A 27,522-nucleotide genomic window follows, 5' to 3' on the forward strand; every position below is an offset into this window, starting at 1 on the left:
AAGATATTCACTAAAACTTGAAGATACGCGCAGTACTCACAATATGTCCTAAGAGTCAACCACTGCCATCTTTTATCGCTGATTCACTATCTGTAGACTGTGGAGGTACTTGCAAAAGATTCAGTCACCCAGTATGACATCAAAGCCAATTTTGGTCATTTGAAGAGAGTAACTGAATCACCCAATCCGTTTGACTATAAAAGCCACCATACTGAAGGCATTCTTCTTTCCAATTTTTCCAAATACAAAACAACTCGATTACAACTCCAGAACAACAATTCGACTAAATATACTCAAACTTACTAAACTCAACTTTCTACTATCAAAATGCCCTACTCACACTATCTTTTGTGCCGCTTCGAACAAAAGTCCGGCGTGACATACGACCGACCATCGTTCAAGCCTGTCGAGGATAAGTTCGGCGACCGCTTCAAGTCTGCGTCCATCAGCGGCTCGACTATGAGCATTGAGGTTTACATGACGGACAAGTACATTGACTCGACACGAGATGAGGTGTATGATGCCTTGGAGGTCATGCTCATGAATGCTTATTTCGACCCCACTGACAACTTTGTGTTCGAGACAAGCGGAGACAAGTTTGTGACTCATTGGCACAATGGCAGTGGCCGGATGCAGGAATGTACCAGCTGCAGCAACAGCCGTTACTGCTCTAACCGCAAGTAAGATGAGGACGATTGAGAGGCCAGAGTGGATTTAGAAGAGAAGATGGACTATGCTAGGATTACGAGTATCATAGTGTAGTATAGGAATAAAAACACGGTACATCTACTAAGACCAAAGTAAAATGATATGTTTCCAAGTGATTGACACATAACAAACCTTGTGATATCCTGGTTCGGGAGAATGCCAAAGACTCGCCATGGATACAAAGGAGAATGTACGCAAGTGATAGGTGGCTTAAAAGAAAGCCAGGCAATAAGTTGCACTGTTTTCAAGGAAAATATAAATTGAGAAAGTAGAAGAGAAAGAACAGTTACTGGTGCATTCATATGAGACATAGCAGACTAATTTAAGCAGTCGGTAATGCCTACGTTGTGATTGTATCAGTTGAGCTGGATGGCAAGCCAAATAACGTACACAATCAACGGTCACTTGAGTATACAAGACTCAATCAGTGTGGAAAGCTGGACATATAAACCCTCGACCAGCCTCTGCTGCCTCCCATTACTCCGTTCACCGCAGCTACGATAGCTCAGTCAACCGTACAACTTCATCAATAGCCTATCTTGAACGACTCTAACATGGAAACCCCAGGTACTACCACACACAAATATTTAACATTTCTGTTTATGCAAAGACCCTTACCAACGGAATGGACATTGCCACTATATTTATATGCCCAGAAACTATCAGAGTTCCTCGAAAACGGTAAATATAGCGAAAAGTTGAAGTTCAGGTTCTGGTGGATCTGCGACGACACGTTCAGGGTCGACTTCCACAAGCTTGCAGATGTTGATATTAGCAAGGTAAAGAGAGAGCTCTCTGACGTTTTGGAATGTATGGATTTCTTTGAGCGATTCAAACGTTCTAGCGTAGAGTTCAAAGAATGGGAGGCGGAATATGTCAATCATAAAGGGGATAATGGTAGCGATGTGGAGTTTATGAGGGTTCAAGCTGACGTTCGTGAGTTTGAAGAGTCACGGGCCTCGGATTGGCGTTAGCCATCTTTGGCCCTTGGAATACAAGTACAGATTATCATGAATCTCACATTTCCATAATGAGTTGACGTCTGATAGGGAGTTGACTTGACCGTGATTATCTACGGAACTCTTTAGAGCCTTTGGATGATGTGAAATTGTGACAGCATATCCTCGTATCACTTCCTCAATCAACTAAATTCATTATATCCAGAAACATCCGGTATGGCTACTCTTGGCAAATGATGAGGCTACCTTAAAAAATCTCCGATACTTTCAGTTCTCTGAGAATGCTTTCAGTAACTTTGAAGACGCAAGCTCCACCACAGCCCGGGCTGTAGGAGAAACACGGATGGGTGCCAACATCGCAAAGTCGTGAACCTGTCCATCTGCCTTGATAACTGCCGCATCAACACGGAGCTGCTGCAGACGGTGGCCAAACGCTTCGCCCTCCCCAATCAGTGGGTCCGCGCCGGAGAGGAAGACAGTTGTCGGTGGGAACTTGGCGAGAACCTCGTCTGGGGCGAACTGAAGAGGCGAGGTCAATGGGAGCTTTCTGTCCTCTTCATTGGGGAGAAAAGCTGGGATCATCCAGTCCATGGTCTTTTCGGAGAGATAAGGTCCGTCTTTGTATGTCTTGTAGGTCTCAGACTTGCTATGTGTGTCTGTGACGGGGTATAGCAAGACGATTTGACCAATCTTGGAGGGCAAGTTGCGGCTTTGAGCGAGCTGGGTCATCGCAATGGCCATATGTCCTGGGAACAGGTTAGACAGTGATAAATGGATAGAGATGGGAATATTTACCTCCAACACTGTCACCAGCGAGACCGAAACGATCAGCTTTGATATTATACTTATCGCCATTCTTCACGAAATGATCAAGAACTCCGTAGACCTGCTCAAACTGAACGGGGTACTGAGCTTCGGGAGCTGGAGTGTAGTAGGGAAAGACAACCGCAGCGCCAGTTTGGCGAGCAAAGTCTTCCATCAATGCTCCATGCGCCGTGGGACTGCACCTGTCAGCACCTATTCACGAATCGCCTGTGGCTGACTGACCTTCCGAGAATCCATCCACCACCGTGTGTGTAAAAGATCATGTTCAGTGTGCCCTGGGCATTGGCAGGGCGGAATATGACAGTGGTGACATCTTCGCCATTGACTGGGACTTTGACCTCCTCGGTCTCGATGTCCGACGCAGTCTGGTAGTTTTGGATGCCTTCCAAAATGTCCCGCGCTTCCTGATAAGTCTTAGTGTACAGCGGTGGACCTTCAGCGGCCGCATCCGCAAACTTGCGGTTAATTGGGTCAAGATAAGTGTCCATATCGAATCTGCTTCGAAATTGAAAAGTATGCTTCAGGGTTGATGAGAAATGATTTAAACCAACTATCACTAGGCCTTTCGTGTCTCTTTATATCTTCATGGTTGATGACATCAAAGGCGCAGTTGACCAGCCCCACAGCTGATGCCATGTCATCATTGAATCACCCACCACTAGTTATCACAAACGATGCGTAAGCAATTGCTTATCACAGGCATGATTCCTAAGCCCTATCAGTTCTCTCATTGGTTCCACATTGCGGCACGTTGTGCTGATAAACCATAAAATACTAACTAAAACAGAGACGCTGCTGCAGAAGCAGTTAAACAAGAATTGATTACGGCCAGTGTAGTATATCAGACAAGGTAACACATAATAAATTAATCGACTTCCTAGATGATGGCCTTTACACTACCATGATTTGAGCCCTGAAGGGTGTCGTCCATGCTGCAATTTCCTACCAGCCCTTGCTGAAGTCTCTCGTTACCATCAGGCCCACTGACGAAAACCTATGATACGATCTATCTTGAGCCCTTACGCGATACAATGACAAATACTTTAACTTGACATTCCATAAAAGGGTAACGTTACTCATGGCAGGATTAAGCGACGGCATTGCTCAGAAACAATGCGCGGTTGGCGTAACTTCCGAGATGCATTTTCAACGAAGGATCTGATCCCTTGACTCTCGCAGCCTCGCTTCAATGATGGCCCACAGACATGTGGAGAGTGGCAGCTCTTTCTCTGTCTAGGGGTTTGGTGACATATGCAAGCTGACTGCAGGTGGCCTCGCTTGCATGATCGGCAATCACTGAGGTTAAAGATAAGCCAACAACATAATTCCAATTACCACTGTGGGGACATTTCTATGAGCACAGTAACCTCATATAGTGGCTGCGGGAAAGCTTTTCCGAGGTCGTGAGCTGGCTTTTGAAACAATCTGTTTGGTACATAATCTAACTGAAGATCCTTACAAGCTATTTCAACCCATGCAGCAACTACACATCGTTCTAAATCGTATTACTACAGCCACTAGAAAGCAGCAGTAGCCAGTAATACCGGGTGAGATTCGTCGTGCGTGGCTGCAAAGATCCGATCATTGTGCATTATGGTTATAAAAGCTTTAAGGTATCAAGGTACATATCACCAGGGCATGCTCTTATCTAGCAACAGCAAGTGATGAAGAGACGAAGTCCTAGTGACGAAGTTCAGGTTCGCAATTGTAGAGTTTGGATCCAAGGTAATGAAGTGGTAAAGTATGTTGGGTACTGTGGAGACTATGTATCACATAGCAGCTGTCTGACTTCCAACGTCACCAACCAACGTTCAAAACCCCATGAGGGATATCCACGTTGCCACGTAGCTTGACTGGCAAGCGCACCAATGTTGAGGGAGTCTGCATGTTGTGGAGTCTGTGGTGGCTTATCGATATGTTTAGATCGTATAGTCCTATTTCTTAGACTCTTTACCGATTGTCTACGAAAGACTGGCCTTGGCAAATCTCACTGAGATTATGTTAGCTTTCCAATCACTTCTATAGCTTCTGATTTATGACTGTGAGCCTATTGTATCTAACTATCTTTCCGCTTTTGATAATGACCTCCACGGTCGATCAGACGTTCCTATGTATTACTTTGTGGATCCTCATCCCACTACATGATTAAGTGACCGAGTATGACCGCTTGAAGTCATTTATTTGGCAAGCCGATTCCTTCAAGTTATATTGCGCTGCTCAGATTACAAGGGCGAGATCCTCATTCCTACATTGTGAGAAGTGAAAGCTTGCAATGGGGTAGAGATCTTGAAGACTCGGTGTTTCAATATTTGTAAGCGTTTCGACAGCACGGGTTAAGCAGACAGAGAAATATATTATATCGTTGTATTAACTTTACTAAATATTGAAATCTGTCTACCGATTAGATAAAACTGTTTATCTACTATACTTGTCTTTATCGTGAAAGTAAACTGCCCCAAGAATAATCCCATCTACCCCAACCTAGTCAAGGTCTTCCCCTCACTCAATTTAAGCCCCATTCACAAGGTGGTCACACCCGGAAGCACTAATGGCCTAAATTTCACGGATAGTGAGAGCTTGCCAGAGCTCAAGAAGGGTTACCAGTACTACACGACCTGTTTCACGGGCCATGGAATATCACGATCTTAATCGACACGAAACATTGGCCTCCGAGGGACATAATTGATGTCAAAGTTCCGGAGATATCCCAAGCAGGGGAATCACAATCGCTGTTGTGACGTTACTGTTGGGGAACCGAAAAAGAATACGGTAGCAGGCCTTACTATCATTCTTCATCAACCGGCCAAGCTTGGGACAAAAGTCACTAATATTTTGTGAGATGGGCAATATTTTTGACTTGGAAAAGGCGATCTCGACCCTACGGTGTTCTTTAGCTAGACGGTCACAGGATAATGCCTAGAAAATGTCCATCTAAGAACGTAGGTCTAAATGTGGATGGCTTTGCAATTTGCCTTTGCACTTTTTCAGTTTGTCATCTTTACAACTAGAGATATTTATACCGAATGAGACAGAGCGCTAGATAATTACTAGTTCTCAGAAAACTGCTTCCAAGTATTAGTTATAGTGAAGAAGTGTCACGGCTATACCACGCTGATCATACAAAATTTACTTCGTCAACAAGAGAAGAACAAATTAATAAATTCAGACTCTCTCCAGGGTAATGAATGACATCATGTCATTCCAGTGGCAGCACCACTAAAGTGATTCCGGTATAGCTCGGTTCGTCTCTGCAAGGATATCCCTGGTAGTTTCGGCTCCCCATCCTCGGGTTCGGCTTTGTATGAGGTCCTAGGCCATCGAAATACCATTGCTACATGACCAACAAAAGAGCTTCTCACAACGGTAGACACTGACGGAAGGGCCCAAGACACCAATTTAGCCATTTCTAAAGCTACAGTATCATCCAAGCATCGGTCAAGACAACAATGGCATGTTCCAAAGTGGACCATCTCGTATGGTCCGCCCTAAAATAACCACCACTAGGCACTTCTTGGCCGTTTCACCTATTAATAGTCTCCCGCGAGATTAGTCATTAGTGTTTCTCCCTTCAGAAAAAGAGGAGAGGGAGAAAAGCCAGCATGCAGGAAAAAAGATCCACCTGCAGCCCAATTTGATCTCTCACATCCCGCCATGGCCGAATCGAGATAGCAATGAAGCTGTCAAGAGTCACTCCTTTCACGCTCTTGGCAGCAAGCTGTCAGGCTGCTTATGTGCAGTTTCAAGACTGCGCTGATGCGGTTGCCAATAAGTCGCTCATTCCGGAGAGTTTTGGCGCGAGTGTTGGGCTAGGGGGGGATGGTTTTGAGTGGCGGTTTGATGTTATCGCTGGGCAGGCGGAGCGGAATGCCTGTGAGATTGATATTGGAGATGTCAGACCAAGGTTTACGGTCATCGACTATGGGAGCGACCCAAAGGAAGTCTCAGGAGAGATCGTGAACATATCCTGCTACAGTTCCGAATGGCTCGGCCCGAGAGCTCATTTCACCATCGCATCTTCCTTTGAACGATCAGCTTTCCTCGACACCTTTCGAACAACTCTAGAGATGACATCCAAAGACAACGAATCACTCTCCTGCATCCGAGCAATCCTCACTCCTGCTGCTCCGGAGCCCATCCGCCTTCTCAGCCTCTGGCTCCCCATCGCCACTTTCGCCTTAACCTGTATCGTCGCATGTTGGCCGGCCCAACCACCCACCAGCTCCTTAACCCCCAAGAACGCTCGTATCGCACGCGCCATCGATCTCTTAGCTTATATCCAGTTCATGTTTTTCTCAGGCGCTATGAGCCTTCGATACCCTGGCTTCTTCCAACCTCTCGTCGGCCTCTGTAGCTGGTCTACCCTGATGCTTCCGGCTGGGCTGGTAGAAACCGACTCTCCTTACCCACGAGCAGGCGTCAAAGACGGCATTTACGAACACAATGGGACGATCACTGGGGCTCCCGGCTTGGAGCTTTTGACGCAAATGACGGGGTCGCCAGTGAAGCCCCAAAGCTGGATGAATACCTTCGTCCTATCACTACTTATCTTTTTCTTCCTTTACTTATCATCATATGTCAGCTTCCGATTGAGCCATCGTGAGCCAATCTCGAAACTTACTCTAGCGGCTCTAGGAGCGCAACTCAAAGACCGATACTGGACTGTTGTCAGGATCTTCCTCAGCTGTTTCATGCTGCCGATCAGTGCGTGGGCAACCTACCAATTTCTAGATGACCAGATCTTTGGCTATCGAAACTCTGCCATGGCAATCATAATTTTGATTGTGTTATTAGCAGGCTTCTGGTGGAGTTGGACAAGGGACTCCGAGATGGGATCGCTGGTCATCCATAGCCCAGGCCGGTTGAACAAAGACCCAGAATCCGGGAGACAATATTACGCTCTGGTGTTGTTCTCTCTGATGTTTCTTCGTGGAAGTGTCATTGGAGGATTGCAAACGTACACCTCTGTTCAGCTTGGTGTTCTGTTAGGATGTGAGCTTGTACAACTGCTAGCAATGACGTTCTGGACAAAATTTGCATGCTTCATTTCCCTTACAGGTATCCTGTCTGTCTCGAGGCTGGCATTGTTCGCGCTTCACATTGGCTTTGTTCATGGACTTGCCAGCCATTCGGGCAGGATGCTTGTTGCTTATATCATTCTTTGCGGGCATGTTGTTGTACTCACTTGCATTTTTTTTCTGCCCGCGGTTATCGACATGGCGCATCTTATCATGTACGGCAGAGCCGTAACAATGTCGGGGGCCGAAAGAGCGGCACCTATCCGAGAAGTCCCTAGGCCTGTTGGGCGCGCTGAAACAGATATTGAAGCGCTTCAGAAGTCGGAGCCAACCAAGAATACGGATTCCAGCCGTCATACTCGAGCATCTTCACCAGACTTCAATAAGCTTTTGTTAGGGATGATCCTCAAGCGCGAAAAAGACAATCCAAAGATTGGTCCAGCATCCCACAAGGCACTTACAGAGTTTCTAGAAGACTCAAAGGCGAAAGATGAAAGAGAGGATATCAAGAAACCCCTGAAAGGTTTCAGCGATTCTTCCACGCTGATAACTTCGAAAAGCACCAAGGACGAAATTGCACCAATTCTAGACATCTCAATAGTTGACCTAGTCTCTCATCTATTCTCGGAACAAAATTCAGCTATCTACAGCACCCCTCTGCACCATAACCTCGATCATCCCATCAATCAATACTTCATCTCATCTTCTCACAACACGTACCTCCGGGGCCGCCAAGTCGCCGCTCGGTCCAAGCTCAAAGGCTACATCGAAACGCTTTCGCAAGGCTGCCGATCTGTGGAGGTCGATTGCTGGGACGGACGAGACGGGCAGCCGATCGTCAAACACGGATATAGTTTGACAACCTCTATCAGCTTTCGGTCTGTTATAGAGACCATCAACAATTATGCCTTCTTTGCTTCTGACTTGCCTTTGTGGCTATCACTGGAAGTACACTGTAGCCCGGCGCAGAGAGATATCATGGCACGTACCATGCTTGAGATATTCAAGTCAAGCTTGGTAGTTGAACCACTTGATGCATCTTCACAAAAACTACCATCTCCTAATCTGCTTCGGGGAAAGATCCTGCTGAAAGTCAAGGTAGCTCAAACTCCAGAACCACTTCAGGAAGCACTTGCACCTGAATACTTGAACTTGGACGGTCTTACGGAAGATGTTGAGAACGACGATCACCAGTATCATCCAGGCGATTTACTACAGAGTCTCGCAGTGTATGGAGCTAGCAGACGACTACCGAAAGACGCAGAGTTCGACACGCATAGGAACTTCATCTACTCTGTCTCCGAGCGAAACTTCAAGAAACACACCAAAGACAACTGTTCGCTTGAATTAGCGGGAACAAGTCATCTTGTTCGCGTATATCCGGATCCGAACAGGGTTGACTCATCCAACTTCGACCCCCTCCAATGTTGGAGACAAGGCGTTCAGATGGCCGGTCTGAATTGCCAGACGGATGACTTCTACATGAGTTTGAATCAAGCAATGTTTCATGGGAGCTTGGGATATGTGCTAAAAGCTTCACCGCAATCAACGCAGATACGTCTCCAAGTCGATGTTCTCATGGCACAGGGCCTCAAGGTCTCAACAGGGTACGGGCCGGTCTACGCCAAGTTGAAGTTGTTAACACCCGATACAACGAGCCAGAAAACACGGACGACAGCTATTTCTGTACAAGGCTTGGATGTGGTCTTTGATGAGAACTTGGAGATGTCGATGAAGACTAACTACCCTCATCTTACATTCCTGCACTGGTCAATTAAGACCATGTCCAACAGTCGCTCCATGTCAATCACTTCAGGCACTGCTAAGCTTCAGAATCTGAAGGAGGGATATAGGGTCCTCCCCCTGGGTGACGCGTCAAATAACGAGGGGCGTTTGTTATGTAAAATTAGTGCAAAGTCGATGTAAGCGATTGTGACGATGTTTCATGATTTTGAGTTAGAAGTTAGAACGATGTTAGCGCACAGCTTTTTTTTCTACTGTAGGACTGCTTGCATTTACACCTTCAACGCAGTAAGTGTATCAATAGTGCAGACTTCCCACATCGTGTCAAGAGAAGGATTATTACAACCATTAGTCTCAACAACAGAAACCAGAATCCTGTCGGGTCTTGCATGGTTACTCTAGCCGTTCGTATGATGTGAGAGACAGTACATCAGCCGGAGGGAACCTCCGCGCAGGCATTGATGAATAGATGCCAAGAGTAACAGAGATTTTCACTGCATTCCAATCACACAAGGCAGACACTAGAGCTTCCGTATTATGGCACCGCGTCTAACGTTGAGGCTGAATCACATACGCCCGGTGCATCCGAACATTCCGCTCATTTGAATCCTTGACTACCCAAGACCAGAAGAATTTCGCCGCTTGTGGCTTGTTTTAGAGCAGCTGATTTCCCTCGGAGGCTAGGCTCGGCCCACTAATTAGTTCTCCGTGTACGGTCAGCAACTGAAACATTGGCGATACCCCGCTCGCAGCCCAGTCTAGACTTGGGATTTCACGTTGGACTATTGATGCAGGATATCAATACCATTGTCGATAGGTCAAGTAACGCCGCCACTATGACTGCCAAGGGTCTCGGTTAGGTGATTACGGCCTTCTAATTCGTCAAAGAGTGTGATAGAACCGTGATCAGATCAATCAAGACTTGCCAGGCGCTCACCGCCTCCGAAGGTTCATCATCAATTCGATAGCCTATCGCAATGTGACAACCTCTGCATTATCTACCAGCATGTCAGTCAGCCTCAATAGGGTCAGACCTCACAATCTGGAACATACAGATGCGTTATCACATACTCCGGGGCATCTTTTTCGCAAAGTGGCAACTCATCACCAAGGCTCTCAATAATGACCTGACAAAAGATTTGCATTGTTGATTTTAGACTTCTGTGTACATGCTGTAACTCTAGGGAGCCCTCCTACATAGACATATCATGCCTTCTTCTATCTTGTCTCTTACTAAGCAATATAACGGCACCCATCAAAGACGAAAGTGCCCATGCTCCTCCTATTGAACTTGTTGCTGAGACTTGTGGCTGAGAGCTTAAATCAGCCGACAGAACTTAGCTCCGGTTCAACGCCAGGCAGTTTGCTTGCTGTCGAGATGAGACAAGCGAAGCCTTGTTCGTTGTAACCACATGCCGAGAATTCTGAATAAAACTTGTCACTGTTCAAACTAGCTTGCGTTTGCAGGTACTTTAGCTTTGTTCCCTCAGCCAGCCACAATTGAGGCCTTAGTATGATTGCCTAATAAGATATTGACTTAGGACACGTTTACATGTATGCGAGGATGTTCTAGGTATAGTATTGGGGTTTATTCAGAGTCTCGCTATCATCAGCCGCATGTGCTTGCTATATTTGGCATGTGACCGAGAAAAGGCTGGTTGCGATCACAGAGCATAAGCGAGGATGATGCTTGACTACTAGCCATCGCTGAAACACGATTTATCACATTCCAGTGCGCATGCTGGCCAACTCTCATGTGGCCACAAGGACCATGCTGAATGAACGAGCCAAAGCGCAAGAAAGCGGGGGTGGCGCTCAGCTGAAAACTGTGCCAAGACAGTCCCTAAACGTAACCATAGCGAGATGTTTGAAGCCTCGAGATTGGTCACGAAATCTCTATTGTGGCATAGATAGTTTTCAGTGAGAAATAACACCAGAGAAATGATTTCTCGTCAACAAAACACCTGCCATCCCAGTCAAGCTCACCAAAGCTCAACATTGATCATGTAGTCTAGCCACTTCGTCCAACGACTTGAATGGGAGAACCCAAAGATATGGCTTACGATTCAACTTTTCTATTCTGGAAAATTGATGCTCGCAAAGTGAACTTAGGTCAAGGATGACGCTGATTACCGGGGTTCAGGGTTCAGCTGGCATTGGCAGACGCCTCCTGGGCTCTAGGCCTTCGGTTGATGCCAGAAACAGCCCATTGCATATTCCAAGTGGGTCCACAGATAGGCTATTGTCGCGGAAATACGAGTGTATGTGCCTTGAAGCAAGCTGGCGGGGAGGATGGAATCTGTTCGAGGAAGCCGAACTAAGTTTACAGAGAAGCCGAGCAGTGCTAAACGAACGACTGAGCCCCGACCTAGCCTGAGTACTTCACGGAGTCAAAAAGAGTCTATAAAAGAGTGCTTCCGCCTCCTGCTGGTCGTAGAGACTTTCCCAACCGCAACGAGAAACCACCAGCAAGTCCAACAACAATTTTGCAAAACCATCGTCAACATGAGCAATCCAACTTTGGACCAGCTCGAAGATGCCCATAAGAAGGGTATTGTACTTGGCCTTGCTGGCTTCGGTGTAGGACAGCGCCTTGACATCGATGTCATGCTGACCGAGCAGCCTGATACCTTCAATCTTTATCTTATCGCCTTGATGGAACTCGAAGGGATGAAGGATCTGCCTTGGCCGACTCCCGAAGGCTTTTCCTTCGTAGATGGGACACCAGTGGACATGAAAATGTCCTGGTTCCAACTCACTGGCCAGCATCCCGCCTAGTCCTGTGCAAAACCTTTATCGCTGACTAGTCGTAGGTATTCATGGACAACCCGTGAGTCCTTGGGATGGTGAGGGGCCGGGATACTATTGTGCCCATAGTAAGCCGTACTTCGGAACCTGGCATCGCCCGTACTTGGCAATGATGGAGGTAAGAAGGCATGCAAGGACCTCAGTGTCGTCCTAGGTAAAATGCTTACACTGATTATCGCAAATAGCAAACCATCTTCCGTCAGGTTGCCAATGTTGCCAAACGATTTTCCGAGTCGAACATCCCGGATGAACAGAAGAAGAAGTATCTCGATGCTGCTAAGCAATTTCGTCTTCCGTACTGGGACTACTATCGCCCCCGAGCATACACCAAGCCGACCTTCCCAGGTATCACCAACCCCAACGACGGCACCACAACAGGGCCATTGGACTGGGGTGCTCCGCAGATCTTCACACTACCCGAGGTCATGGTCAGGCGTCTCCCAGATAACAAACTCATTCCCATGGCAAACCCCTTCTTCCAGTTTGCGTTCAGCCCTGAACAACTCAACAAGATAAAGCTTGACCAGGACCCGAAGAAAAGAATTCCGACAGAATTAGTGAGTAATACTGTATCAATGACGGTATCGATTGTTACTCATACAACGTTCACAGGAGAACAAATTACAGACAATCCGGCATGGAGGGTCCGATGCAGACGCTACGGCAAGCCTCAATGATGACCTGAATCAAGAACGCGAAAACCGGATTCGCCTCTGCCTCGCCTTGATCGAAGACGAGGTTTACAGAAACTTCAGAACGTTTTGTACCAACGCGGTCTTTCCTAAGCCCAATGAGGAACCAAAAGCAACACTTGAAAGACCTTCTGGCTCCATCGAAGATCTCCACAATTCTTATCATATGATAATCGGTGGTGATACAGGACATATGAACGATCCCTCAACGGCGGCTTTCGACCCGATCTTCTGGATGCATCACGCGTAAGTCTGACAGAAAACGACATATTGGATTCACTAGCTGACGATAGAGCACAGCCAAATTGACAGACTGTTCGCGATCTGGCAGGCTGCCAACGGTGATGAGCACTGGTTCAATGAGCTCCGAAAGGAGGACCAAGGAAAGGGCACGCTCAACCTGATGCCGTTCCGCAAGTCGATTTCGGAGAACAAGGCAAAGACTTACTGGAACTCCGACATGTCCAGGAGGACTACAGACTTTGGCTACACGTATCCGGACTTGGCGGGTGGTCAGACAGGAGATACGGTTCGTAAGGAGTTCAGGGAAAAGTATGAATGGAGCCGACGTACTACCGCTAGGCCTGTGTTCGGCACACCACCCGATAACATGAAGCCTATACAGGTCGGCAAGGCCCAGGTCTTCCAGTACACTTCTGACACCTCGTCTGGAGATCTCTTGAAGCATCCCGGTGTGCCCATGCAAGAGATGCAGCAACAGACTGTGATGGCCGCCATGTCATCCAGCCCGCAGTATGCAGATGATTGGTATATCGACGTTGTCGTCGAGAGGTAAGAGTACACATTCACGATACCCTTATATTGGCTAACTAAAACTCACAGAATGCTCGCTAATGGGTCTTACACCATCTACTACATCATCGGTGACGTTGAAGGACAGACCGGCCAGGAGTGGTCGCGTCTCCCTGGCTTTGCGGGATTGTCCCATATCTTAGCTGCCCCTGCCAGCGTCTGCGAGAACTGTGCCAGTCAGGAAGAGCAAGCGCAGCTTGTCACCAGTACAACTGCGATCACTTCGCTGCTTCTCGACTACGTCCAGATCGGAAAGCTGGAAAACATGGAAGAAGACAGCGTTAAGAAGTTCCTTATCAACAACTTGAAGTGGCGAGCCCAGACTGTGAGTACACCTTCTCCGACATTAAATTGAAAGCCCGAATGACTGACTCCTTTTTTCCAATGAACAGATAGCTGGTGAGGTCCTTAACCCCAGGGATATGGACAGGAACCACACTTTCAACCTCAGCATTAGTCGCAAGCGAACTCCAGTGCCACGCAGCGCAGGTGATGTGCAGTATGATACTTACCCTGAGGTCATCGAGGCTATTATCCGGAATTCTTCTTAGCTATTCTATCTCTTCTAGATAGTGCGTAACCTCTTGGCAATAACAATCCTCTGTCTTCGTTCTCGTATATCGATAATGAAAGCTTTTCACATATCTAAATGCAGCCATTTTGTGACATGATTGATAATTCTTTGCCACACATTTTCGTACATACACGAGCCTATTAGTGGAAAACTACTAAATGAAGACAGCCAGGAACGTAGAATAACAGCGAGCGCGTTGGTAAGTTTTAGCATAGAGGGTGTCAGATGATCAATTTGGCTATATACGAGCAGCTTTGGTGGAGTAACCTAACATGATTTGTGGAAGTAAATTTGAGGCTGTACGGTAAATGAAGCAACGTGTGGGATCATCATAGAACCTATTCCCTGCTGCTTAGTTGGATACCATATGATCGAAAGAGTTAACCCTTCGGTACATGCGCAATTCTTCATCTTGACGAAACAACATCGCAATCCCATCCCTATCGTAGCGAATATTCTCCGTGAGTTCCCCATCACGATGATCGAAAACTATAATCCCGCAGAGTTCAAAGAACTGGAAAAGGCGGACCCGCTCCAAAACTGACATTAGTTCTGGCAGTGTTGCACGAACAGTTATACAGTCGCGTATCGTAATGTAAAGCTCAGATCCTCTCCAAACTATGGGTAAGAGGGTGTCGCCATAAAAGTCTCGGATGGGGGCGAATACGCGATCTCGGCGAGCAAGACGTCGTTGCCCTGAGTTTATGGGCCGCCGAGCATGGAACCAGAAGATGATGACAAAGTCATTGTCGTAAACGTGATGCCCCATACGGTTCATTTTGTATGTTATATATTCGGCTGTTGTTGAGTCGGAGTGTTGTTTTAGTTGAGACAGGGTGGAAGGCCTGGGCCGAGAATGGCCTTTTTATATGCCTGGGCGCATGCGACTCTGATGAAGCTGACTAGTATGTACACATACTCGTGATGAAGAATATCAGCCGGAAGCGATTCATCAATCCCTTCGGGGCTGGTCGAAGCCTGTGGATTTTGCGCACATCATGTTGCTCCAGTGGTCATTGACTGTGACCCCTCATCACTGCGAAGGAGGAGATTGTTCAAATAAAATGTCAATTAAGTGAATTTTTAAATGATATTGAAGAGGCGAGGGAATCTTGGTAGAAAAGAGCCTGTCACTCATGTTGCTCGACCACCTGTATTGAAGGACTAAAGAACCATGTGATGCGAGAAGACATTTTTCACCATGCCGGCGACAATCCGCTAGTAGCTTCGTGGCTTTCTCGTCAAAGCCGACCCTTCACAGGAAAATCCTCCCTTTGTATCTGCGAAACAACTCAAGAGTGTCGCTGCTGTGCTTGGATGTGAACTTCAGACCCTCGGCAGTCTCCTCGAAGACAATCCACTCGAAAAGTTGAGGTACTTTGAAAACGCCGTCTTGATGAAAAAGTCCAGTTTTTTCCAAGACATCCAGTAGTTCCTGGTACAGCCGTTCACCATTCGCATGCAAACACTGCGTGATCGCAAGGAAGAACCTCCACTGGTCCGCCTGACATTCCTCAAGGCGGTCGCCGTACTTCTGTAGGATGAGGCTGAAGAGATTGTTGCCGGCGGCTGTTTGGTTGTCTTGGACAGTGTCGGTCTCGTAGAACATGAACGTGATCGTGTACTTTTGTGGGTTGATGATGTAGCTCATCTTGATTGTTCTTGCAAGTGGTTGACTGCGTTGTGGTTCGGTGTTTGTGATACTAGTTTGTTGTTGGACAGGGGTCACAGGAGCGCGCGTGGTCAGTTTATATGCCTGAGCGAGCGCACGTTTGACACTGGTTAGGCCTGCTCTTGTGCATAATGATGACAGTGGTTAAGCACACCCGCCAGCGATTTTTGCTGAACAACTGTTGGGAAATTGAGCTCATTACGCTGCCTACTCCCCTCGATTCAGCGCAGAAACTCCTCCTCAGTCACGTGCCGGTAGGGACTCTGTTCTGTGAAGTTGGTTGAGACACGAAATGTTTGAGACTAAGAAGTGAGAAATATGCAGTTTCAGAAGACCGTTAGTGTATGAATCCTATGTTCATTTACTTAGCCAGAGTCATCAGCTTTGATCGCGACGGTATTGGCATGGGATAATATAGATATGTGGCTTTATCACGACAGAAGGCATTGTAATGTCTGTTCGTCTCTGTGACTCCTCATTTGAGGATTCTTGTAAATTTGATATGAAACGTGTGCATCGGGAAGGTCTATTTCTTAGGGCCATAGGTGTAGCCTCATTCATCCCCATCCCATCCGCCTCGACACCCAATATTTCGTATTTCGTCTCCAATCAGCATCCCTCACGCCTTGTCCATAGTCTCTGAAAACCTGACATCGGAAGCAAGCTGGTAGGGAGCAGCTAAGAAGTGCTCATTGTAGGGGGCGCAGGGGCCTCAAAATAATCGCATCTGCCATTGTCCTTGAGCCTGACCCCGTACACCTGGTACGCCTCCCACTGGTCAAAGACCTTCATTTTGTCAAGAACTCTCCAGAGCTTCCTTATCGCTTTTCCAGGATCGGTAAATTCAACGAATAGTGTGTACGTGAGCAGTCGCCTCTCGAGATCGACTTGTTGTATGCCGTTGGAGCCGTATCTGTACACAAGGGGGTCGTCTTTTGGTTCTCGTTTCAGCTCAACTCCATCTTTTCCTTTGAACTGTGCAGTCATCTGGCGGTATTTCGGTTGACCCATCTTGACAAAGAATAATCTTGGTAGGGAATGATTGATTAAATTACTTGGTTTTAGGAGAGTGTAGTGATTTGATGTTCGTGTGTATGTCTTGCTGATTCCACAGTGAGGTTCCAGGGACTTCATGGGAGCATGGCGCTTTCATAAAGGGAGATGGCCTCGAGTGCTCTTTCCATGGCGGCTCATTCACACCACAATCAGAGCAGTGATTTGGGCAACAACAAGCAATTTACAGCATGTTCCGCAACACATGAACACTGAATCTTGGTGCTTGGCTGGAAACCAGTGATTACAATGTTCGTGAAGCTTGGAACTTTTTTTGGGCAGCCAAGCTTTCGAGATCAATGAAAAGGGAGCATTCTTCTATTGACTACTGATAAGCTCCAAGCTCACAGTTTCACCCTTCAATTCCTGCGTATCGCGCCTCTTCCCATGTCTTCACATCCCGCATCCCCGTCCACTCGTCCTTTTCGCCAAGTTTGCTTTGTTGACGACCAAAACTGTTGTCCTTACTTGCCAGGATAGGGATCCCCCATGAGATACACACAGGAACTGTCCGAAAGCCACACCATGATTCTTTCCGGCTCCCAAGTCTTGAAGATTTCGATCTCGTCGAGCACGGGCCAGAGCTCTTCCTTCATCTGATCCGCCGTGTCGCACACCTTTCTGACTTGGATGGTGAAGAATTTGTTCTTGGACTCCACAAACGAGACGTTGCCCTCTCCGTAGTGTTCCTTGAGCTTCTCCAGGTCGACAGTCTTGGGGTATTTTTTCCCCTCCTTCAGCTTGAAGTGGACGTCGATTGACTTGGTCTCGAGGGCGGTCTCGAGGGCGGCAGGCATTTTGGATGTAAAGATGGTTTGTGGTAATTGTTTGTGCGATGAAGTTGATGTTCTTTGTGTATGTATTCGATTGTTGTTGGGTTGAGATGAAAGATGTCTGGCGACCGTGTGTTCAAGCAGCTGAACGAGTTGAATGTTTGTGATGAATGGCGGAAGAAGGCGGACGAATTCGCGCTGGGAGCAGTGATTCAGTCACCAAGGAAGGAATGTGATGCGCAGAATGCAAGAGCTGCCAGTGGTACTGCCCGTACCATGGTGGTTCACAAGCTCAGGAGGGCGCCTCCATTCGCAGCTTCCCGGAAGAGTCACTCATTGAGCCAGAACCACATCAACAGGAGTCAAGGACCAGTTCTGATCTCATAAGCTTGGTCGACCAGGCCACAAGATGCCTCAGTCCCGCCACAACTTGATAGGTTTCCACCACAGTAGAAGTACTGCCAAACTGATATTCCTTCCAAAGTATTGTCCACGCGTTGAGAGAACGAAAAGCCATCTATGCCCGCGCACAATGACCGCGGGGATAGGCCCCAAACGTGACAAGGCTTGGTCGACTTTTTCGGTCTGCTGCTCTATTGGCCATGCACCGTCCTGCGCCCGTAATATCGACGACCCGAGGAATGTCCATTGGGCGACGTGCCAGATTCCAACTCGTAGCTCAGCTGCATCGGCGTTGTTCCCTGCTTTTGTCTCGATGCTCAATACTATCGGATGCGTCTGGAAGTCGCTGCGGTTGACAGGTCTGGTTGGGGTTGTGCGACGGAAATCCTCGTAGGACGTAGCTGTCTTGGTGTTTGTTAAAGTCAGCGTAGACGCGAAAGTCAACCATCTTCGAGCCGGTTGGCCTTGACGACCGGTACTTGTGTGGACGAGGCGCATAACTGTAGAAGCGAATCAGTAAAGAATAAAGTCAAGACCGGCAGACGGGCGAATGAACGGGCTTCTTGCCTGGGAGTGATGTTGAAGAGTCCTCCTATTTTCTCTCCTGTGTCCCCGAATGTTGCTTGTAGCAAACGAGAGTGGACCTCGTCGCCCCAGCCAGCCTCCTCATGCTTAGAATTAATGCAATCTGTAGCCCAGATGGAGACCAACTCGATCTCTCTAGCTGATGGAATAAGACCTGGAAGGTGGGCAAAAGCATCCGACTCTTTGAAGGCCAAGTCTCAGTCGTCTAAGTCATCTTGTGTTATCCCGTGGCTTTGTAGAATTTGCTCGCCCATGTCTTGCAGAAGCATGCCTTTGCAGTTACCAATGCGTCGCATGGTGCGCAAAAGAGAAGCCGCCTCTGGATTCGGAAGCGCTTCGAGAGCATCGACGGTGAGCGCTTTCGTCTCCAGACCTCCCTTGTCAAGGCGGAGTTCCATGAATTGCCTTTTTAACGGCGATGTAGAGCGAGTGCTACTGGAAGCGTCGGCGCTGGGGCGCGACGGCGGCGCGTTGAGATGCTAATTTGAGGTTTCGTGTTGACCCCAGGTGGTTTGCTCCCGATCTGCACGTGCGTGCAGCTGTTGCCTCTTCCTAGTAAGTATTTCGGAACCGTCGGTTTCTATACTCAGTATTGGTGATGATAATGGTGGGCTTCTCTCCTGTGCTCGTTCTGGGTTGTTCCGCTCGTGTTTGCCGGCTGCTGATGCTGGCGTATCAGTATCTTGCACCAGTTTGTGGGGAGAGACCTTGGGTAGATTTGCGATCCACGCGATTACCCTATCTTGTGTCGTCATGATGCGTCTGTAGTCTTCGCTTCATTCTTGATTTTGGCGTTCACTGTTGGATGTTTTTGTTTGACTTGGTTTAGTGCTGTTGATGTTAAACTGCATTGTTGTGCGACCCCGGGAGCCCTGCCTGAGGCAACAATATCTTTCCATCCACTCCGCGTCGCAACTCGATTCAACTGCCTACAGAGTATCCCATGTCGTGGCAGTGCATCATATGATCGCCAACCATGTTCAAAAACAGCTTCAGAAGCAAATGGTATATAGCAGCTCCTCGATAATCTATCGTCTACTGGTGTACTATAATGAGATAGGCTCGTTCAACATCGAGTCAATGCACCTGTGCCCAAAGCGATTCCCAGGAATCAACCCTGCGTTCCACTAACTTAGTATTTCAAGCCTCTGGCTTCTGTCCATAAAATACAGTCCTACATCAAAACTTAGGTCAGAATTTGTTTTAGATCTCCGAGAGGAAAGCTCAACTCACACATCAAGATAGGCATGCAGAGCTGGGTTCGTCAACTCTTTACGCATGTCAGCCAAGAACAGCTGAGCATCCTCGTATTTCCACTACATCCATTAGTACGTTTCCTATACCATGCGATATCTGCTGCAACTTACGCCCAGCATTTCGGTAAGACCACGAATCGAGAAACCTTCGAGGCCCTGAAGAAGAAAATGGCGGTTCCAAGCACCCCATTGCTTCAGAGTCTTATCCTTCGGCCAAGTCCCAATAGGAACCTTGATCCTTCGACCCGAAACATTGATAAATCCAGCGTCAGAGATTGACTCCTGCATTTTATCGTCCCAGAAGAAAGATTTGCCTGTCAGAGACTCAATCTTCTTAAAGACCTCTACCCACTTGTGTAGTGGCGACTCAGGCTTCAAGGTATCGTCATCACACTTTGAGTTGCCCCAGAGCTCAACGCTTTCTACCCAGCCACCAGGTTTCGTGTGCCTAAAGAAATCAGAAGCAGATCGTATTATTTTCACGAGGAAACGTACTTGAATGCTTTGCGGTAAAAGTCAGTCCAGTCGGGAAGACATCCTATCATAGAGCGGATGTGGATGAAGTCAAAGGTGTCTTCGGGATAAGTCCATTCATTTGTGATATCGTCAACCTCGAATCTGCAGTTGGGCGGTACGAAGTTTGGCTGAATAGGAGAGAGATCGACTCCAAGAACATCAGCAGAAGGATGCTCATCAGCGAATTCGCTACATTTGTTAGTCTTGGTATCCGAGATATGCTTTGTATGTGTGGACTCACATTGCCCAGATACCAGTTCCGCATCCTATGTCAAGAACTTTCTGCTTTTGATTAGAGGATGCTCACATGTTTCGGGGTATTGCTTACCTGAGGATTATCTCCAATGGGTGCCTCGTACAGTGAATTACCGAGGATGATTCTGTATACCTCGTGCCTAGTCAAATGTGTCAGAAAGGCACCAGTGCCTGTCTTGTATGCTGGTCTTACATGAGGTCTTCAGCTTCTTGTTGGCGATCATCATTCGGAGCCCTAAATTGTATCAGCCAACTGGAACATCAAAAAGCACTTATGACAGCTTACCAATAGGACCCATCTTTGTAAGCGTGGTATCGCCTTCCATTCTCCCACTTGAACGCCATAATCGACGACCGAAGTGACTCGGTGTCCGTGATCCCGGTACTGTAATCATGTAAATATCTCCAAAAGATCCTAGCCTGATATTGACTCACGATTTGGAGTAAGAAGAATCCGAATCATCGTCCTGTCTCACAGTATTCTCTCATTAGTATCAAAATCCGCCAGAAATGTCGCGGGCTGATCATACAACTTCAATTGCCGCCTGCTCTTCAGCGACTTGGCCCACTGCAGCAGGGGACTCAGGACCCGGTGGTGACTTGGTAGGCGACCTAGACTTTTGCGACTTTGGAGACGACATTTCCGTACAATATTCGCACCGGCCGGATATACTAAAAGTGTCAGATTGAGATTAAGATTGGCGCCGTCGAAAACTAAAAGAGGGATTAAAAAGCACGAACAGACCGCTCGTGTGTCCGACTGTCGGTTAATGAGGGGGTTTCCACGGTATCCCTGTCGAGGGCATTACGAACCAACGCATGCATGTGGTCTTGGGTTACATTCCGTGGCGGAAGTGTCAATCAACCGTTGGGTGCTAATCATGGGCATGGGGCTGCGGATCATGTCCAATGTCCAGTTGCGGAAGCTAAAATGTCAGATCATGTCCATTATGAGAAGAATTCTTGACTAGATATGTATTGCTGATGGCTTTGGGTCTAGCTAGTTCTGAGACATGCGTACAGAGAGGACCGCGGACGCGAGCTGCACGCCCTTGCATTGTGATTGCGATAGTGACAGGGTTCGCATACGAGAAAATTCGTTCACCCTGATGCATAAACAAGCCAACCAACCAATAACTTGGCAATCCTCGGCTTAGATACCCCAGTATGGAAAGTTTATCCCGCCACATGTGCCAGAATACAACCACTTATCGGCCCGCATATGCGTCACTGTCAAGCTCGGAATTAGCTCTACGCGATCTATGGAACAGTTGAGAGCTGAACTAGTTTACCCAGATACTGTAATTTGTTGAGTGACTAGACTATACTATAAATGTCTACCATGTAGGTGGGATAAAAGATCTTCTCTCACCCGCCAAAGCTCCCAGCTTGAACGCCAACAGCCTACCAGCCGACTGCTCCCTTGAGTGACCCGGATCGATAGACATCCTCTTCGATGCATTCCTGTTACTTGATACCGACCTATTCCTTCTCAGATCCATCGCGCTCGAAGCCGAAATGAAGCTCTGTCGGGACGAAACAGACTCCCCACGTGACCGACGATTCAAACCCTCAAGCTTGAGCTTCAAAGCCATGCTAGTCTCATGTGGTCGAGGTCGAGGCGTTGGGGCGAAGGATTCCGCGATAGATCCTGTAACAGAACTACCACTGAACGAACTGCGACGTGATTGGGCAGTTGTGCACGATGCTGAAGATGGGACACTCTCATCATCTGGAATGGACTTTAGCCGTTCCATGAGCGGTTGAGGATTGGCGCCGACTAATTCGTCGGCTTCTTCGAAAGAGATGGAGCTGATTGAGGTGCATTTCGTCGGGACACTCAATCGAGAAGCTGAGCAAGCCATCATCTCATAACCGGCCATGATTCTCATTCGCGCAGTGAGCATCTGGTCTTTGCAGGCAAGCAACGCCTTGGGGTCAAGCTCAAGGGCTGTCTTCAGTTCCAGTGGCTTGAAACGGCTGGGGCTCGTGTCCAATGCGGTTGCGTTCTCGATTTTCTGGGGTGTTGACTTTTCGTTCATCGCGATGGCGTTTTGAAGATCATCCAGCTGCAGCTGATTTGGCAGGTTGCTCAGACGGCGAATCGCCTTTTCGTTCTTCTTCATGAAGCTTCCCATGCTTTCAACCGCCCCGATGTTCACTCTCGATGCAGATGAAGCGACCGCACCGTCCTTGGTGAGGGTACTGACTCTCTCGTGGTGAACATCGTTGACAGTGGCGGGTAAGACGGTTGTCGCTTGTGCTTCCACAGTGGAGGATGTAATCACATGTTTAATCTGTGAGAGGATATTGTCAAAGGTCGTCTTCTCCAAAGACTTAGTGTTGATGTAGTACGACTCAAATTGTCCGTTCATCGGGGTCTCACTGCTTCGTGATCGGGTCATTACAAAGAAGGTACCGTCCCGGATACATCGCCTGACAAAGGCCCATCGTGTTCGCGCAGGGTTATGCTCAAGCTCAGGCTGATACACCGAGAGGCGTGCCAACTGGGTGTAGAACATCGCCAATCGGTGTGCCATTCTCTCCAGAGTTTGCAACAAGAAAGATGACAGAGCAGCCACTGGCGTCGAATCCGAGTTGGAACCATCGAAAGAATCGAGGACAGTCGCGATGCTCTCAAAAGCGTCCATGCCGTTACACGCCTCTTGCCGGAGATCTTCCAAGAGCTCAATGTCAAGCTGCACGCATTTGGCGGTAAAGTCGAGGACTCCCCGCTCCTGGAAGCGTAGCTCGGAAGATGGGTCACAGACAAAGTCTCCCAGAGCACTGATCTCTTTCGCGCTGCGAACTGCGTCGCTACCAGACTTGGCGCGGGCGATGGTACCCAAGATGTCTGGTAGTTTGGAGGCTGCGCCAGGTCCGCCGGAGTTGGCGAAATTGAATGACAGGCGCAGGACCAGTTCCTCCAACTTGGAGCCGAAAAGTGCTGCGAAACCACCTTGCAGCAAACGATTCTGGTAATCGTAGAAGGTTCGAATGGCAATAGTATTCGGGAGCCCTTCACGAAGCCAGATGTTGCTGATGCCGTTGGGATCATACGCCGAGGGAGAGTCAATTGACTCGCCCATGATATCGTTCATCTCAAACTGATGGGCGACAAGCGTTTCGACCGTGACCCTCAAGTACGAAGCCCAAAGGTCATGAAGCGTTGAGACGTCGCTATCACGATAGTCAGGCTTGGGAGCCAGATGGCCAATGAAGTACCTCGTCAGAAGACTTGATACCTCGGGGTTGTTGGTGTGTGCCAAGTTGTCAAAGGACTTGGTGCAGTCAACGCCAGCATTGGACTTGATGATGAGAGTGCCACCAGGGTGCATGGGACAGAAATCGGTGACGTCGTAAACACTCCCGTGAACGGCGATCCACATTCGTGACTCTTGACGATGACCGGTATGCAGAGCGAGGTTGGAGAGAGAGATGGTGGGGAGATTGCAGGGGAGGGCCTTGGGAGACATGAAGACGTCCAACATGAAGCGACGCTCGGCAAAAGCCTTGTTGATGATCAAGTCCACGGTCTCCATGGTTGCTGTGCGGTAGTTGTACATGGCCTTTCGAATACCGCTCATGACAGAGTCAAACACAGACACCGAGCCACAAACGTACAAGTGACCACCAAGACCGCCTTGCTTCTTTGACATTACCATGTCGCAGATCGTGTTGCCCTGCTCCACGATGAGGCTGTCGATGTATCGGGGAGGAGTCGGCTTCTCCACAAGATCCCTGGAGACACTGTCATACGCCAAACCATGACGATCCCTAGAGAACGCAAGATGGACCTCCATGAAGCCCATATTCACTAGTTTCCGCAGCTCAGCCTCGTAGCAGAACTTCTCACGAGACTGAACTCCCAGGTAGAGCAGATTGCGTCCACCCGACCGGCCTGATGTTGCTAGCCGATGCTGCCAGAAGCTGCGGAATGGAGCGATACCACTTCCTCCGGCGAAAAAGGCGCAGGGCACCATTTTGTCGATGGGAAGTTGGAAGGCAACCGGTCGAGAAACGCCAATGAGGACTTCGTACAAGAGGCTGTTCTCCGCGGACAAGGGACGAGGATTGAAGAAGCCACTTGCGACACCGGCTCTCGTGACCGTCTGTCCTTGGGAGAAGATGGGGGAGAGCTCGTATTCTGCACGGGAGATGGTCAGGTCGACCGTGCTGGGGAGCAGCTCGTTGCTGTGACTAGAGATGGAGTACGTTCGGGGGACTTCAAGCTGAACGAGTTCCGACAGCCAGCTCAAGTCTTCGAGGTTGAAAGCCCTGTTCCAGATGTGGCTTGGTGTATCAAGAACGGCCTTCTGGAGAAGGTCGCCCAGGGATCCACGGACAGGCCATTCTTCGGTTGCCAGAACTCGTAGGACAGTGTTGGACGAAGCGTGTAGTAGCTCGTGGACTTTAACAGTGAGTTCCTTGGTAATAGGGGCGAGATGACCGCGGCGGAGGATGTCGATGACTGTAAGTTGCCTGTGCGCAGTTCTCGCGACTGTAGAGAGGTGGTGTTCAAAGCGCGACCAAGTTCCTGTAGTGTCAACTGGCTCCCTAACGTGTTGATCAAGACCCAGAGCAGCAACCATCTTCGCGCACTCCTCCCAACTGTTGAGAGGCATGACCGCAACACGATCACCAGGCGCAAACGTAATACCGGTATCCCGGATATCCAGAGTGACCATGGCGGTTGACCGACTTGCATCCTGATCAATCGAGGAGCAACTCGCAATCTTAGCCACATACCGACACTCTTCAAAAGTCCCCCTCATTGAATGCGGTTCCGTAGCAAGCTTGCCCCGAAAAGGCTCAAGGCGCTCCTTCATAGCATCCGAGAACTGACGATGTGTCTCCTCCCAAGGCCTTGTCGCATCAGCAGCGCCGGAAAGACCGTTTGTCGCAGTTCGCCCTGTCTTGGCGGCGACTTCGAGTATACCGAAGACTTTGTAGCGATGAACGCCCATGAAGCCGCGTTCACCGGCGTAGGCTTCGACGATGCCTTCGAGAACACCCATTAGACGCGGGTCGCCTGATCTTTGGACGAATTCGGGGATGGAGTAGTGGTATTGGATTGCTGCGATGAAAGCGCGGTGGTTGGAGGGGAGCCATGCTCGGAGATGTAGGGCTTCGACGCCGAGGAAGGATGCGTGTCTGTGTCATGTTAGTATTGACAAGAGGAGTTCGGAGTTCATCCTACGTCTTGCGTCCCAAGAAGGCATCCATCACCAAATACGGAGGGAACTGTAAGCCTGAAGCGGCGGGGACTCGCTTGGACAAGGGCGATGAGAAGAGACCCCATCGAACCCATTTGTCGGCCGATACGTAGTTGTCGCCTGCGTTGGGGTTGGGCGAGATGCTGTGAAAGGCGTTTGGCATTCGCTCGAGGATTTCTTTCAGGCGGATCATCTCGTGGAGAAGACCCTCGATGTTGCCGGTCATGACGTGTTCTTGACAGGCGGCGATGGCATCGGGGCCATGTTGGAATGAGGCTGTTGGGAATGTCAGTTGACGAGTCGTAGTGGAGGATGAAGACTTACCAGAGGTATCGGCGCATCCTTTCAGAAAAGCGACTTCAGCCCTCTCTCCAAACATGGGCCATCGAAGATCGGTATTGTCGAAGCGTGCAAGATATGGCGTGTTTGACTTTACGTCTCTGATCTTGAGGTTGTAGGAAGCTTGGTCGGGAAACGAGAGGTGGGGCAGGGTTCTTCCCATTCTTCGCGAGACCTGATAGTACGGCAAAGCGATGCACAATGGGATACCCTCAAGTTCTTCACAAAGGTCATCACCCATCGGGCATTGCGGCTTCGTTCTCGTTCCGTCCGTGACAGCCAATCCATCTTTTCCGTCGTGCTTATCCTCAAAGCGATAAATGGAACAAAGCATACCGAGCGCCACTACAGCACCCCAAAGAGCTTGATCAGGAATATTCTCCTCCGTCCCCTCAACAAGCGGCAATGCAGCGACAGCTTCTCGCACTCTTCCTCGTGCACAACATCCTGGCATGCGCTCACAGAGATCGGACCAAATGCGCCCAGGTGATCTTGCAAGCGCAGCGATGGGCTCTTCGTAGTCTGGTGGGCAGAAGCCGTGTTCGACGCTGAGGTAGCCATCGCGCCATCCAGTCTGGGGACCGATTTCTTGAGCGCGCTGGAGAACTTGTCGTGCTGGAGCGCCGAGGGCAATGGCGAGGAGATCGTGGTCGCTTGCGTTCATGGCATCGAGTTCTTGTTGGCTCTTGACGGAATCAACTTCTTCGCGGGAGGGGTAGTCGGCGTAGAGGAGTTCATTGATCGTCTTTCGTTCTCTGTTCAATCGCTTGTCAGCTTTGTTGTGACCTGCCCTGTTCACTGAACATCCTACCTTGCGCGAAGCCATTCTTCTGTGTCGATCCCCCGCGGAATCTACATGTTCAGTCAGTACCTCTCTTCAATATTGTTCGCCTTCACTCACGTCAAAAGCAGCATGAAGATCCCCAGGTTGCGCCGCCGCCGAAAACGCACAGCCTCGTCGCGTCTGCCCTGATCGCGAAGAAGCACCACCGACCGGACACTCTCCCCCCACGGACCCCGACACCGGACAAGACGAAATCGACATGACGAAATTAAAGCGATCGGTCAATTAATAAAAGCACAAATAAGGCCACCAGGGCAAAGAATGGAAATACACAAAACAAACGCACAAAAAGCCGCCAGGGCTGAACAAACAAAAAAAACGTACGACAATCGAACGACAAAAAAGCGAAGGATTTGGAAAGATCTCAGAGCGGAAATAAAGATTATCAAGATCGTGGTATCATATACGTATGAGATGTCTGGGGCAAAGTGGACAAGAGTCGAGACGTGTTTCAGGATGGTTGCACTAAGACTA

The 27,522-nt window shown here is 48.7% G+C and overlaps 9 protein-coding genes across 9 annotated transcripts; 3 read left to right on the forward strand and 6 right to left on the reverse strand.

Moving 5' to 3' along the window:
* Positions 1 to 327: 327 nt before the first annotated feature.
* J7337_013239 (uncharacterized protein) lies at positions 328 to 684 on the forward strand (the record flags this gene model as incomplete). The annotated part of the gene is made up of 2 exons (XM_044830735.1): positions 328 to 596; positions 648 to 684. 2 exons carry the CDS (start codon positions 328 to 330, stop codon positions 682 to 684), a joined length of 306 nt encoding a protein of 101 aa, XP_044674010.1.
* Positions 685 to 1,934: 1,250 nt separating this feature from the next.
* On the reverse strand, positions 1,935 to 2,980 carry J7337_013240 (uncharacterized protein; the record flags this gene model as incomplete). Its single annotated transcript, XM_044830736.1, has 3 exons — positions 1,935 to 2,413; positions 2,463 to 2,668; positions 2,715 to 2,980. 3 exons carry the CDS (start codon positions 2,978 to 2,980, stop codon positions 1,935 to 1,937), a joined length of 951 nt encoding a protein of 316 aa, XP_044674011.1.
* Positions 2,981 to 7,741: 4,761 nt separating this feature from the next.
* Positions 7,742 to 9,542, forward strand: J7337_013241 (uncharacterized protein; the record flags this gene model as incomplete). The annotated part of the gene is made up of 2 exons (XM_044830737.1): positions 7,742 to 9,398; positions 9,511 to 9,542. The coding sequence occupies 2 exons, from the start codon at positions 7,742 to 7,744 to the stop codon at positions 9,540 to 9,542; spliced, it is 1,689 nt and encodes a 562-aa protein (XP_044674012.1).
* Positions 9,543 to 11,755: 2,213 nt separating this feature from the next.
* Positions 11,756 to 14,114, forward strand: J7337_013242 (uncharacterized protein; the record flags this gene model as incomplete). The annotated part of the gene is made up of 6 exons (XM_044830738.1): positions 11,756 to 11,962; positions 12,244 to 12,615; positions 12,671 to 12,996; positions 13,051 to 13,542; positions 13,594 to 13,888; positions 13,956 to 14,114. 6 exons carry the CDS (start codon positions 11,756 to 11,758, stop codon positions 14,112 to 14,114), a joined length of 1,851 nt encoding a protein of 616 aa, XP_044674013.1.
* Positions 14,115 to 15,392: 1,278 nt separating this feature from the next.
* J7337_013243 (uncharacterized protein) lies at positions 15,393 to 15,788 on the reverse strand (the record flags this gene model as incomplete). Its single annotated transcript, XM_044830739.1, has 1 exon — positions 15,393 to 15,788. The coding sequence occupies one exon, from the start codon at positions 15,786 to 15,788 to the stop codon at positions 15,393 to 15,395; it is 396 nt and encodes a 131-aa protein (XP_044674014.1).
* A 640-nt stretch (positions 15,789 to 16,428) lies between these two features.
* On the reverse strand, positions 16,429 to 16,820 carry J7337_013244 (uncharacterized protein; the record flags this gene model as incomplete). The annotated part of the gene is made up of 2 exons (XM_044830740.1): positions 16,429 to 16,473; positions 16,560 to 16,820. 2 exons carry the CDS (start codon positions 16,818 to 16,820, stop codon positions 16,429 to 16,431), a joined length of 306 nt encoding a protein of 101 aa, XP_044674015.1.
* A 394-nt stretch (positions 16,821 to 17,214) lies between these two features.
* J7337_013245 (uncharacterized protein) lies at positions 17,215 to 17,659 on the reverse strand (the record flags this gene model as incomplete). The annotated part of the gene is given in 2 exon segments (XM_044830741.1): positions 17,215 to 17,317; positions 17,331 to 17,659. The coding sequence occupies 2 exon segments, from the start codon at positions 17,657 to 17,659 to the stop codon at positions 17,215 to 17,217; spliced, it is 432 nt and encodes a 143-aa protein (XP_044674016.1).
* A 2,192-nt stretch (positions 17,660 to 19,851) lies between these two features.
* J7337_013246 (uncharacterized protein) lies at positions 19,852 to 20,994 on the reverse strand (the record flags this gene model as incomplete). The annotated part of the gene is made up of 7 exons (XM_044830742.1): positions 19,852 to 19,938; positions 19,990 to 20,326; positions 20,374 to 20,583; positions 20,636 to 20,676; positions 20,723 to 20,789; positions 20,843 to 20,884; positions 20,936 to 20,994. 7 exons carry the CDS (start codon positions 20,992 to 20,994, stop codon positions 19,852 to 19,854), a joined length of 843 nt encoding a protein of 280 aa, XP_044674017.1.
* Positions 20,995 to 21,986: 992 nt separating this feature from the next.
* J7337_013247 (uncharacterized protein) lies at positions 21,987 to 27,030 on the reverse strand (the record flags this gene model as incomplete). Its single annotated transcript, XM_044830743.1, has 3 exons — positions 21,987 to 25,803; positions 25,850 to 26,141; positions 26,190 to 27,030. 3 exons carry the CDS (start codon positions 27,028 to 27,030, stop codon positions 21,987 to 21,989), a joined length of 4,950 nt encoding a protein of 1,649 aa, XP_044674018.1.
* Positions 27,031 to 27,522: the final 492 nt, after the last annotated feature.

The sequence above is a fragment of the Fusarium musae genome, chromosome 11, assembly GCF_019915245.1.
Source record: "Fusarium musae strain F31 chromosome 11, whole genome shotgun sequence".
Lineage (NCBI taxonomy): Eukaryota > Fungi > Ascomycota > Sordariomycetes > Hypocreales > Nectriaceae > Fusarium > Fusarium musae.